General features: G+C 37.1%; 1 protein-coding gene across 1 annotated transcript in view; it reads right to left on the bottom strand.

Moving 5' to 3' along the window:
- LOC107562388 (DNA nucleotidylexotransferase-like) overlaps positions 1-11,153 on the bottom strand; it is an 81,895-nt gene extending 70,742 nt beyond the window's left edge. Inside the window, exons 1-2 of the mRNA XM_016247016.1 lie at positions 10,653-11,153; positions 2,506-2,680 (exon numbers count right to left, since the gene is read on the bottom strand). Of these exons, the coding sequence (XP_016102502.1) occupies positions 2,506-2,680; positions 10,653-10,840 (363 nt within the window). The 5' untranslated portion in view covers positions 10,841-11,153. The remainder of the gene's footprint in view (positions 1-2,505; positions 2,681-10,652) is intronic.
- Positions 11,154-11,679: the final 526 nt, after the last annotated feature.

Below are 11,679 nucleotides of genomic sequence, written 5' to 3'. Positions count from 1 at the left end.
GCAGAGCAAGTGATGCAATGCTACATTTCTCCAAATCTGATGAAGAAACAAACTCATCCTAATCTCGGACGGCCTGAGAGTGAGCACATTTTCAAAGGAAATTTTACACTTGCAATTTGTTAAAATAGCCCAGGATTTACCTGGGGTTTAAGAGAGAAAGACAGAGAGAGAGAGAGAGAGAGAGAGAGAGAGAGAGAGAGAGAGAGAGAGAGAACTACATGTTGTAGAATCAAATAGAACTACACTGTTTAGATAGCAACATTCTTTCTAAACAACAGCATTGTCTATGGCCACATCCTTAACTGTAAAATGACTGCAAAAATGCAATTTAAAAAACTTTACAGTTCAAAAAGTACAAGTTTTGACAAAAATAAGGTTTTACAAAATTATAAACCTTGCATTCAGCCAAATAAATGATTTAAAAGGCAAAAAAGTGATTAGGTTGCAGGTATGAAACTCATTTTGTCTGAATGCCATATGATTTTTTCCCCCAGTATTTAAAGACCTTATTGATATTAATAATCATTAGATATTTCTACTGGACAAATATTCAAGAATACTAATTTAAAAAATTTAATTGGTGATTAATTAATTATGGGCATCAGTAGAATTGATACATTTGGAAAAACTCTGGGTTAAGTTTCTAATTTGCTATTCATGAGGTTAATAATATTAAATGAACTCGTGCAAAATGTCACAAGCACACGACCTACTACTTGTGCATTGAACGTGTTTGCCGTCAACATTTCGACTGTTGATGCTCAATCTAAACAGCGTGTGAGCGTTTAGCACATGAACATGTAATGAGGCCAGCACTGATTCGTTTATGATTCTAGCACTGCACGAATCAACGTAGATGCCATATTTCATTTGTACAGTCCATTCAGTAGACTGTAAAGTCTTTATGCTTTAGCACGTCTAATTTATACATGTTTTTGAACACTAGAAAGGTCCGTCGTCCCAAAGTCAGTGGGTTTTATGAACAGGTTTTTGGTTCAGTGTCTGAAATGAGGTCTGTGGTGAACACACGCTCTAGTAATACCTTTTTTTAAAGCTCTTACTTTTTGCTGACAAGAGTCTAAGTGGGACTACAGAAGTTGTGGGTGACTTTAAATACCATCAAGCCGAACAGATAAACTCAATACTTACCAGTCGCTTGCTGTGTTTATAATCACACTCTTGTAAACTATTCTAACTCAAACGTTCAGGGAAAATGTGTTCTAAATAAAGACGAAAAGAGCTTCAAAATTCATAAAAGTGGCGTGCATTTGTGAAGATTAGAAACATTTGTTAGAATCATAAACAATTGGTAATCACAAAGCTTATTCTTTCTATTTCATGGAAGCAGAATCAGTGTTATTTGACATATTATATAGTTTGATTTACCTTTTATTTTTAATATATTTTGTTTTATCGTAATTTTAGTAATTTTGTTGTGTTTTGTCTATATAGATTAAGTTTTTGTTCATTTAGTTTTACTATTTCATGTGTTTTATATTATTTCAGCTAATGTTTATTCTATTTTAAGTAATGCATTTTTATGGTTTTCATTTTAGTTAACGATAATAACCTCCAGTGATTTCATGGGTGAAACAAATGTTAACGCCAACAGATTTGTTCATTTCTTGAACTAAAAATAGTTTTCATTTTTGCAAAATCTTTAGTAATTTGGTTTATTGCTTTTATTAAGTTTTAGCTTTCAGTTTTAGTTATTTGGTACTTCAACAAACTAAAGAAAAATGATAAATGTTGCCTTGGCAACTAGCTGTTTTTGAATAGCTTTTCTATATTTCATATTATTTTAGGTAATGTTTATTTTATTTTTATTTCAATTAATAATTTGTTTAATGGTTTTAGTTTTAGTTTAAACAACCCTGAGCACGAATGTGAACGCTAACGGAGTTGTTCATATTTTGAACACATTTTCTGATTTCGTTTTTATCTTAGTTAACGTTTTAGCAATTTTGAAGCGTTTAATTAACTTTTGCTTTTTAAAAGTTTTTTTTATAAAGTTTTAGTTTTTGTTATTTTAACTTAAAATAAACAGAAATGAGAAATGTTGCCTTGGCAACTATTTATATATTTCTTCAATATTTTAGTTAATATTTATAGTAATGAAAATGTTTTGGTTTTTTTTGTTAGTTATTTTAGCTAAGGTTTTAGCAACGTGTTGTGTTTTTTATTTTTATTCACTTTTGCTTTTTAAAAATGTCTACATATAGTTTTTTACCAAGTTTTAGTTTTTGTTAGTTTACTACTTCAACTTTAAACAAAAATGAGAAATGTTGCATTAGGATCTTAGGATTTTAGTTGATATTTTAAGAAATGAAAACATTTTGTGAGTGCGCATGTGTGCAGTTTTAGTTTTAGTTAACGATAAAAACTAAATTGAGAAGCAGAATTGAGTGATTTCACAGGTGAAATGCACGGGAATGCTAACAGATTGTGTAAAAAAGACAGAAAACCCGCTGCTGTTTGCCATATGAGCTTCTCAAGTGCACTTACTTGTATGTAATGTCTGGTTTGCACAGGCACGGGCCGGCCTGCGCTCATGCTCTCAGTAAACCAGCTGATGTGCAGCACGTGTTTATCATGCATCTCTCTAAAGCCCTGCTCCTCGAGCCAGCTCCAGAGCTCCTGCGCCACGTTCCCCTCCGACACGACGTGCGTCACATCAGCGCTGCCAAACACACACACACACACACCATTAGACGCACATAATGCATCCCAGATCGTGTGGCACATAAGTAGCTGTTTTCAAGCACCTTAATCCAGTTTCACATCTATTCTACGACTGATTGATTCTCTCACACACACCCACGCGCGGTTTTAATTTCTCAAGCGGTTCTCGTGATCGGATTATACTGTATGAAATCAAATCAGGTGGACTCTCACACATTAGGATGTGAATGTGACTGTGTGATGATCGGAAGCACATGCATAACACACACACACACACACACACACACACAGTCCTGAGCTTTCAGCACTTTGCTAAATGACTGTTGCTGCGTCTCAATGTGCCTACTTATACAACGCCCTTAAAGTATGTACTCTTTTGGTTTTTTTAAGTATAACAAAAAATCACAAGTTTACAGAACAAATTGGCATACAACTTACATTCAAGGACAACCGTTTTAAAAGGGGCTTAGACTAACACAGAATAAAAAATAAAATACCATTAAACAAAGAACATTCATTCTTTAAACCATCTATATTAATAAATATAGATTAAACACAGGGGATAAAAAAAAACATTATAATTAATTATTTATCAAATAAATCTAACAAGATTCCAGCTTTTTAATTTTTTGTTTTTGACAACGTTTTTGAGTATTGTCTCAAATAATTCTTAAACCCTCTACCGCACGCATTATGATAGACCTATAGAAAAAAATATTTGAATCTTTTTCTTTTCTAAGAATGGCTTAACTTGAAGTGCTGTAAAAAAAAAATTGGAAAAAATTATTATTTTAAGGTACTTTATGATTTGTTGCCATACGGCAACAGCATACAATAGTGGATCTATCTTAGAATAAGTGTAAGCTTACTTATAATTAATATTTTTCCTCAGAAATGTTGTTTGTGTTGATTCAGTTGGTGCTATTATAAGCTTTAACGCAGTACTTACTTATAATTGACACCTTATACATGCTTTCCAACAACTTGTGCTTTTATTTTTTTGCTGAATAATGATTTATAATTGTTTTAATTTCATTACATTTTTCATGAATATTATTTAAATATATTGAAATAAAAATATGAATATATATTTTTTGAACTGTAATTTCGGATAGCTGCCAAAGTGCTTGCATTTTTATGCCTTGTATTATCAGGGCTTGCATTTTTAGGGGCTGAAATATAACATAGTTGTTTATTTAAGCTGTGACTATTTCAATTCAAAACATTTCACACACATTTTCATAATTAAACATTCAATAATCCATATTCACCTTCCAGAGTTCACTTCCGAAATATTCAATCTGTTTAAAAATACGATGCATAATATTCGACAGGCAATTTTCAGACCATTTTATTTCACTTTACAAATTCGCTTCCACTAATTCAGTGGTTCAAATTCGGCAGAAAATTCAGCATTTCACATGCGGGAACAGCAGGAATAGCAGTAGAGCACCGATGCATGATCTCCAGCTGCTGTTAGTCGCTCACCAGCAGGTGGCGCAAGCGGGTGTTGATGAAGACCAAAGCAACAGCTAGAGCAAGTCATTCTTTCTCAAAACCTGATCTGCAGAAATGGAGCAAGCTGTAAATAGAACTTATGATGATCAGTCCCAGTATGTATTTGCGGTTTCAGCATCTTCGCTGTCGCTGTTGTTTCCCCGTGAAGCCACATGTAAGCAGCTTTCTCTACCAAAGGAGATTATAATGCTATTTTACCCAACGCTGATATACAGAACTAACATTACATCTAAGATATTGATGTAATGTTAGTTCTGTAGTAACTTTATATCATGGCTTGTGTTCCCTCTGACGTCACACTCCAGGATTCCCCAACCATGCTTCACAGGCCTCAATGAACTAATGGAGTGACATAGACAAGACCTCAGATCTCAGTATACAGCTTACTGATGATGCAAACTATACAGGCAAGCAGATGAGGTCAGATGAACGCAACGCTCTGCATTTTCTTTATAATCGATTTTCTAGCGCCGTACAGTTAGTTTTAGGTGATAGTCGCCGGACATTAGCTTTCCCTTGCCACCTGTCTATAGAGTCGACAGTCCTACATAAATGTCACTACCACGATTCGTTTTAACAATATGCAACCACTTTATATTGACATTAAAAAAAATTTATTCAAAACCGCCTACGTGTATTGTAGCAGCACATTTTAACCCGGAGAAGGCGTGCTATCACAAAGTGCCCAAGGGACTAAAAGTTAAAAAGGCCAATGTTTTTTTTTTGGAACATTACAGCCATTTTTCTAAGAATAATTATGTACTGTATGTACAGTAAGGAAATTTCAATTGTAGTAAGTCAGTCTGTTCACTAGGAACATACAACATTCAGAACATAAAAAGCCCCATTTTGCTGAATTGCTGTAATTTTTTTCTTCAAAATATTTATGTAACTAGGGGTAGTATTGTCTAAGGCAAGATATTGGCAATATATATTTAGTCAGTTTGCCCTCTAGGCATTTGCTATAGCCCTGTAAACATTAAATTGAATGAATTATTGGACTTCGTTTTATACTGTGAGGTATATTTGCAGACGATTCCTAAAGCAGCCTAATCGAATATGCAGCGAAAATCAAACTAAAAACTAACTTTACCGTGCTTGGTTTTCTATGGGTTAAATAAACAACTATGTTAAATTTCATCCCCTAAAAATGCAAGCCCTGAAAATACAAGGCATAAATCTGTTAATACAATGCGTTATTTTTTCAGTTAGTGCAATTCAACATGCTTTTTTGTTTCAAAGACATTTGTCATTATTTTACTTCCATACAAAGCAACATTTATAATTTTCAAACTAAGGTTTTGTGTTTAATTTATATTTATTTCAGTTTTAGTCATTTTAATACACTTATTTCGGTTATTTGTCAAGGCTACATTTCTAATTTTCAATCTAAGTTTTTAACATTTAATTGTATTTTTTTAGATTTATTTCAATTATTAAAACTTATTTTTTCTATTTACTTATTTCTATTTAGTTTTAATTAACAATGCTTGCAATTAGAAGTCAGAGACGCTGATGCAAACTCCCATAAGATCAAATTATCTGAATTTTATAGCTCTATATACTTCCAATGCATGACTCATTTGTGTCTATTTTTATTCCTCCGAAAGGAATTTAAGCAGAAGCATCCAAGCTCATGCTGAGCAATGAACGAGCAACCTGTGAGCAACAACATTTTCCTCTTGCATCAAACTCCACTGGAAGCTGATCGCCCTTTGATTGATTCCAACAGCTTCAATATAGCATAAGATGTGCATTATGAATGTCATAACATCTAATCTCCAGCCCTTCCCGTGCAGCGTCTCTGTGCCGTCTCTATCACGACATGCATCCGTGTTCAGCGTAATACCCAGGGGATTTATTATAGGGCATTGTATTATCAGACTCGTACTGATATCAAATCCTCACTGGCTTATAAAATGTCATTTTTCAGCTCATCACGACGGGTTTCCTGTGGTTGGCTGCAGACAGCAGCACGCAGCCGTAGGCCGCTCGAGCTCAAGCTGCATTTCTGGGAATGGTGCCATCGCTCAGCTGGGTACGGCACGCTACGCTACGGCAAACTGCTGGCTGCTGTTATGCCCGTCTACCCAAACAACTCCCACTGGTGCTTCTCCACCTGCACAAACTGGCACAAACTGGCACCAACAGCCCCGGATCGCTTCTGACCAAGCAGCCATGAAGAGAAGAATAACAGACGACACTTCACACGTGATGTTCAGCACATTACACACTTCAAAACAAGTATGTCTGTGCTTGTAAAGTTAGTTTTTTTTCTTGAAGCAACTGATTAATTCTGTTAATCAAGGTTTTAATAGTCGGTTTCTGTGCTGTTGTTATTACAATGTCATTTTCTATGCAACCTTCTGTCTAGAAACTCATCGAGAACCCAGCCGCCCTAGTCATTATCACGGTGATTTGCATAAAATTTTATGCAAATTAAAATATTTAATTACACAGTGAAAAATAGAGCTTTTAATTGTTTGTCAAAGAGATGTACGTCACCCACCGTCTCTAAATAGGGAAAATCTCTCTACTGGGATCTGAATGTCTCTGAGTGGGATTTAAAGGAACAAACAAAGCCTCTGACTGTTTTCACACTTGGTTCATCAGTTTTACATACATTTACCATTGGCGATTGTTAAAATAACGTTTTTGAAGCCAAAGCAACCATTAAAACCTAAACGTGTTTCTATGAAAACTGGCCATTTGCTAAAAACATCTACTATATCTATATAATAAAATGTTTTGTTGAGATATTCCGACTTCTGTTTAAGTGCTGTTCAAATTCCTTAAAATGCTTGTGCTAAAGATTTAATGCTTAAAGGGATAGTTCACCCCAAAAATGAAAATTGGCTGTTTTCATCCAAGATAGGGGACTTTTTTTCTTTAGTAGAACAGTAAAGATGTATTTTTTGTTGTTGCTGAAACCGTGTGATTCATAACATGCAAGTCTACGCGTTTAAGAATTAAAAAAGCATATCAAGGATCACAAAAATAATAGGCCTACCTCTAGCTCCTGATTGAGGTCTTATGAAGTGAAACGATTAGTCTGTGCAAGAAACTGAACATTTACAACAAGCCTACCTGTAATTCATGCAAACTGTCCGGAGTGATGGTATGTTACTGAAGCATCGAGGCACATAGCAGGGTTGCCAGGTCTGTGTAACAAAACCAGCCCAACTGCTACTCAAATACAACCCACAGCAGCAGTATAAAAGGAGCCCAATTCCGTGTGGGTTGCCAAGTCCTCGTTTTTTTTCCACGGAATTGTGCTCTTTTTAAACTGTTGTTTAGCCGTGGGTTGATTTTTTCTCTGTGGGTTAAAGGTTTTAAATATTTCATAAATTAAATTTGACTGAAATGCTTGTATTTAAATATTTTGCATTCTACCTATATAAAACTGCACTAAATGTTAGGTTTTGTGAAGGAGGGCCACGGGTAGGAAGCCTTTGAGCTGTGTTTATGATCAATGTGCATAAAAATGACTGTAAAAATATGTATTTTAGGTATGGAAATGGCATGGGCTAGTTTTGTCATGCAGACCTGGCAACCCTGCACTGTATGGAGCAGAGCAGACGTTTTCAGGTTAGAATTGTAGCATATGTTTTCCAACGGAACTAAATTATCTTATGTCTATTAAAAAAAGCAAAACGACAGTAGGACCCGCGCTATATTTTTTTGGCCGCCCACAGTAACAGTCAGGGTTCTGGGTAGAGGGATGAGGCGAGGACTCAGTACTGCAGAAAAAGGGTTTTAATGGGTAATAAAAAAAAACAAAACACCAACAAAAACTACCCCGTGGGGGAAAAACAGGCTGGCAAGGCAAGGCAGGATCTGGACACGACACATCCAGGGATAGACGATGACGAACTGACCCACGACTGCAAACACAAGGAGCATAAATGGAGAGCAAATGAGGAGGGTAATGAGGGACAAATTAACTAATAATCAGGTAACCAGATGGGAGGGGTCAAGACAATTGACATGAGCACACCGAATCAAAGACAAAAAGCCATGTGCGCGCACAAAACACAAACGCATGGCCAGCAAAATAAAATCACAAGCCATGTGCTAGAACAAAAGACACGAACACGCAGCTAATGAGAAAACTCATAAGCCGCGTGTTCACACAAGACAAGCACGCGGCTGAACACAAACCGCGTGCTTCACAACACAACACACACGTGGACAGAAGAGCGCACGGCCGAGCAAACTCGAGACCGCACGCTCCCACAACAGACAGAACATGGAGCGCGAGTGTCCGGACCCCGACACGAAACCGAAACTCAAGACATGAGTGCCGGGATCTGAACGCCACGCTCCAACATGAAACAGTACACACAGACGAGAGCGCACGGCTTGAGCACACTCGAAGCCGCACGCTCACATGAAAACAATGACATGACGCGAGTGTCAGGGCTCTGTCACAAAACTATGAATTACACTAGACCGAAGTGACAGAACCCTGACAAACAGTGCATCCGACCGCTCCCACAAGATTTGCATTGGGTCCCGCAGGATCCCAATCACAATGCAGCCCTCTATTTCAGACCGAAGACCAATGAGCAGATGATATGAGCATGCATGAATCGAGAACTTGAATGAAGGGGCGAAACGAAAGTTTTTATGGTTTCTGAGCTGATAAAGGCTAGTTTATTCACTTTATATGCTTAGACATGTAAAACATCCACGTTTCACATCATTATTGGGTGCTTTAATAATATAATTGGCGTATATTGTGTGATTATGTAAACGAACTAGTGAACTGAACCAGTTAATTTAAAAACAAACTGTCCGAAAGAACCAGTTTGTGGAAAAGAATCAGCTCTGCAATACAACTAATAATGCTGTGTTACAAGGCTCACCCTTAAATAAACACATCCCAGCACAACTCAGGTTCATTTAAGTAGAAATCCCCAAGATGTATTGTTGGCTTTATATAAACAGGACACTTTACTCACAAATTACCCAAGCACAAGTTGAGCATTAAACCATGCAAAAGAAAAAAAAAATTTTTTTAAATCATGCAAAAAACCAAAACACACAATCAACAAAACAACCAAATTAATTAAAAAAAAAAAACCTTGTGAATCACAATTCATCAAATACACTGCATGCAAAAATAGCTCAACTCTGCTTAAACACTAAGCATGTAAGCATCCTTGTAAAGCATGTATAAACAATGGGGAAAACAAACTGTAGACAAACAAAAAAAAAAGAAACTAGTCCGCCCGAAAGTCTAGTTTGGACTAGTGGTGGACTAAAGGAAATACCCAACAAAAACAAGCATTCCACCCCAAAACAAACTGAAACTCAAATTACAACAAGAGCAACAAATTGGCTTCGTAGAGCTATCTCAAGGATCCAAGAGAATCCATATGCAAACCCCTCGCATGTATACGAACCATACGAGTGTCGATCTATTTCCGCCAGCCAGAAACAAACTACCATTCTGGTTCCTACCGCTAGTCTTTATACATAACTAACCACCCCCTTAATTTACAACTTTACTCCCTAGGTGTCACCCACCAACATTCGTAAATAATCTTTATTGTACAGACCGATCGTTTCGCTTCGTAAGACGTCAATATATCGTCAGGAGTCACGGGTATTCATTTTGTGTTTTTTTTTAATTCTCAAAAACCATGGGCCTCATCGTAGAGTGTGCGTACGCAAAAATCCACGCCAACGTTCAGATTTATAAAAACGGTCTTTGACGTGGAAAAGAGCTTAGCGCCACGTCAGGGTCTGAGCAGACGTACGCACTTTTGTTTGCCCGAGTTTTGGAAATATAAGCCATTCTTTCCGCTTGTAAAAGATTTGGACATTGTCAGGTGCTCTTTCATAAGTCAATGACATTAATTAGACATCGTTTACAAGGCGGAGATCTGAAACTGTTCAGCTGCTCACAATTTCAAGATCATTGCATTTTATAGATTTTACATCTAAAAGAGAGTCGTACGCACATGCATCACACGTACGCACTTTGAGAAATTATCGTAAAATCAAATTTAGGATGCTTTCTACGCAGTATTTTATAAATGAGGCCCCAGCTGCTGACTTTAGTTTTATGAATCACCAAGGACCTCGGTTTCAGCTATAAATCTTCTTTACTGTTCTACTGAAGAAAAAGTAGTCACCTACATCTTGGCCTGAGGGTGAGTAAATTAACAGCTAAGTTTTATTTTGGGGTGAACTATCCCTTTAACCGGGCTGTGATAATGCTAGACTCTGGAATATGAATTAAGGAGTCTCATCCACTCGGTTGTTTTCTGTCACGTACCTGAGAGCGTCGTCTACGCAGAAGCCCTTAGATCTGGCGAGATTAGACAGAAAATTCCTCCTGCTTTTTCCCATCCTCCTCTCCACCAGGAACAGTCACATCCCTGAACTTCACCTCCTCGTGACCCCGAGTGAAGGCAACTTCAGGCCGCCGACGCTTTCGGTACCTGAGAGCGTCGTCTACGCAGAAGCCCTTAGATCTGGCGAGATTAGACAGAAAATTCCTCCTGCTTTTTCCCATCCTCCTCTCCACCAGGAACAGAGTCACATCCCTGAACTTCACCTCCTCGTGACCCCGAGTGAAGGCAACTTCAGGGCGCCGACGCTTTCGAGTAGGAAGAGCTGTTGGAAACATCTCTGAACAAGGGCCTGGGCTTCTGTCGCCTATTCTTCAAAGTTGCATGGGGTGATGTCTTATTTTTCTTTGAAAGACAAAACTGGCAGTTGGTGTGGTGTGTTTGTTTATGGTTTTGGCAAAGAGTGGAAGAGTCTTACAACAGGTGCTTTTGATTTGGCACTCGTTCTGATAGGGCACTGCCAAAAATACCACTAACAGATGGATGCAGAACACCGGTGGTCACGGGGAAGAAAAAAGGAAAATAATAAATGCACTGAGGGAAAAGTTGAATAAGTATGTTTTCACAAATTCACCGGTATGGCAATGTGACACCACAGGCCTTTATACCACATAATCACACACATTAATGGCTGATTCTTTAATTAGGGCCATTTTTGAACATATAAAATATAAAAGAGATTAGTTGTTTCTGAATAGAAATCCTAAGTTTTGCTTGATTTGGAAAATACACAAAGCTACTCTCTAATCTCAGATATTGATATTTTCATCATTTACTTCCTCATGTCAGTCAGTCCAAAGCTATATGTCTTTCACAAAAGACAACAAATGAACATATTTTGAAGAACACTGGTAACCAAACAATGTTAAGGCTCAATGGCTTCCACTGTATGGACAAAAAACACTTTTCTCAAAATATCTGGTTCCAGAAAAGAATGGCATGAGGGGTGAGTAAATGATGACAAATGTTCATTTTTGGGTGAAATGTCCCTTTAAAATCTTAACATGAGATGTGTGACTGTCACTTCTCATTTTCATCATAAACGTACAGAAAATTCAGAAAACAAATGTTCGTAAAAACACCTGTCGTGGTGATAATGATAAAAAACAATCTTTTT

This window comes from Sinocyclocheilus grahami, unplaced genomic scaffold (assembly GCF_001515645.1).
Source record: "Sinocyclocheilus grahami isolate Dianchi unplaced genomic scaffold, SAMN03320097.WGS_v1.1 scaffold821.1, whole genome shotgun sequence".
NCBI lineage: Eukaryota > Metazoa > Chordata > Actinopteri > Cypriniformes > Cyprinidae > Sinocyclocheilus > Sinocyclocheilus grahami.
Note: the sequence above shows the minus strand (reverse complement) of the source record. Positions and strands in the feature narration are given on the sequence as shown.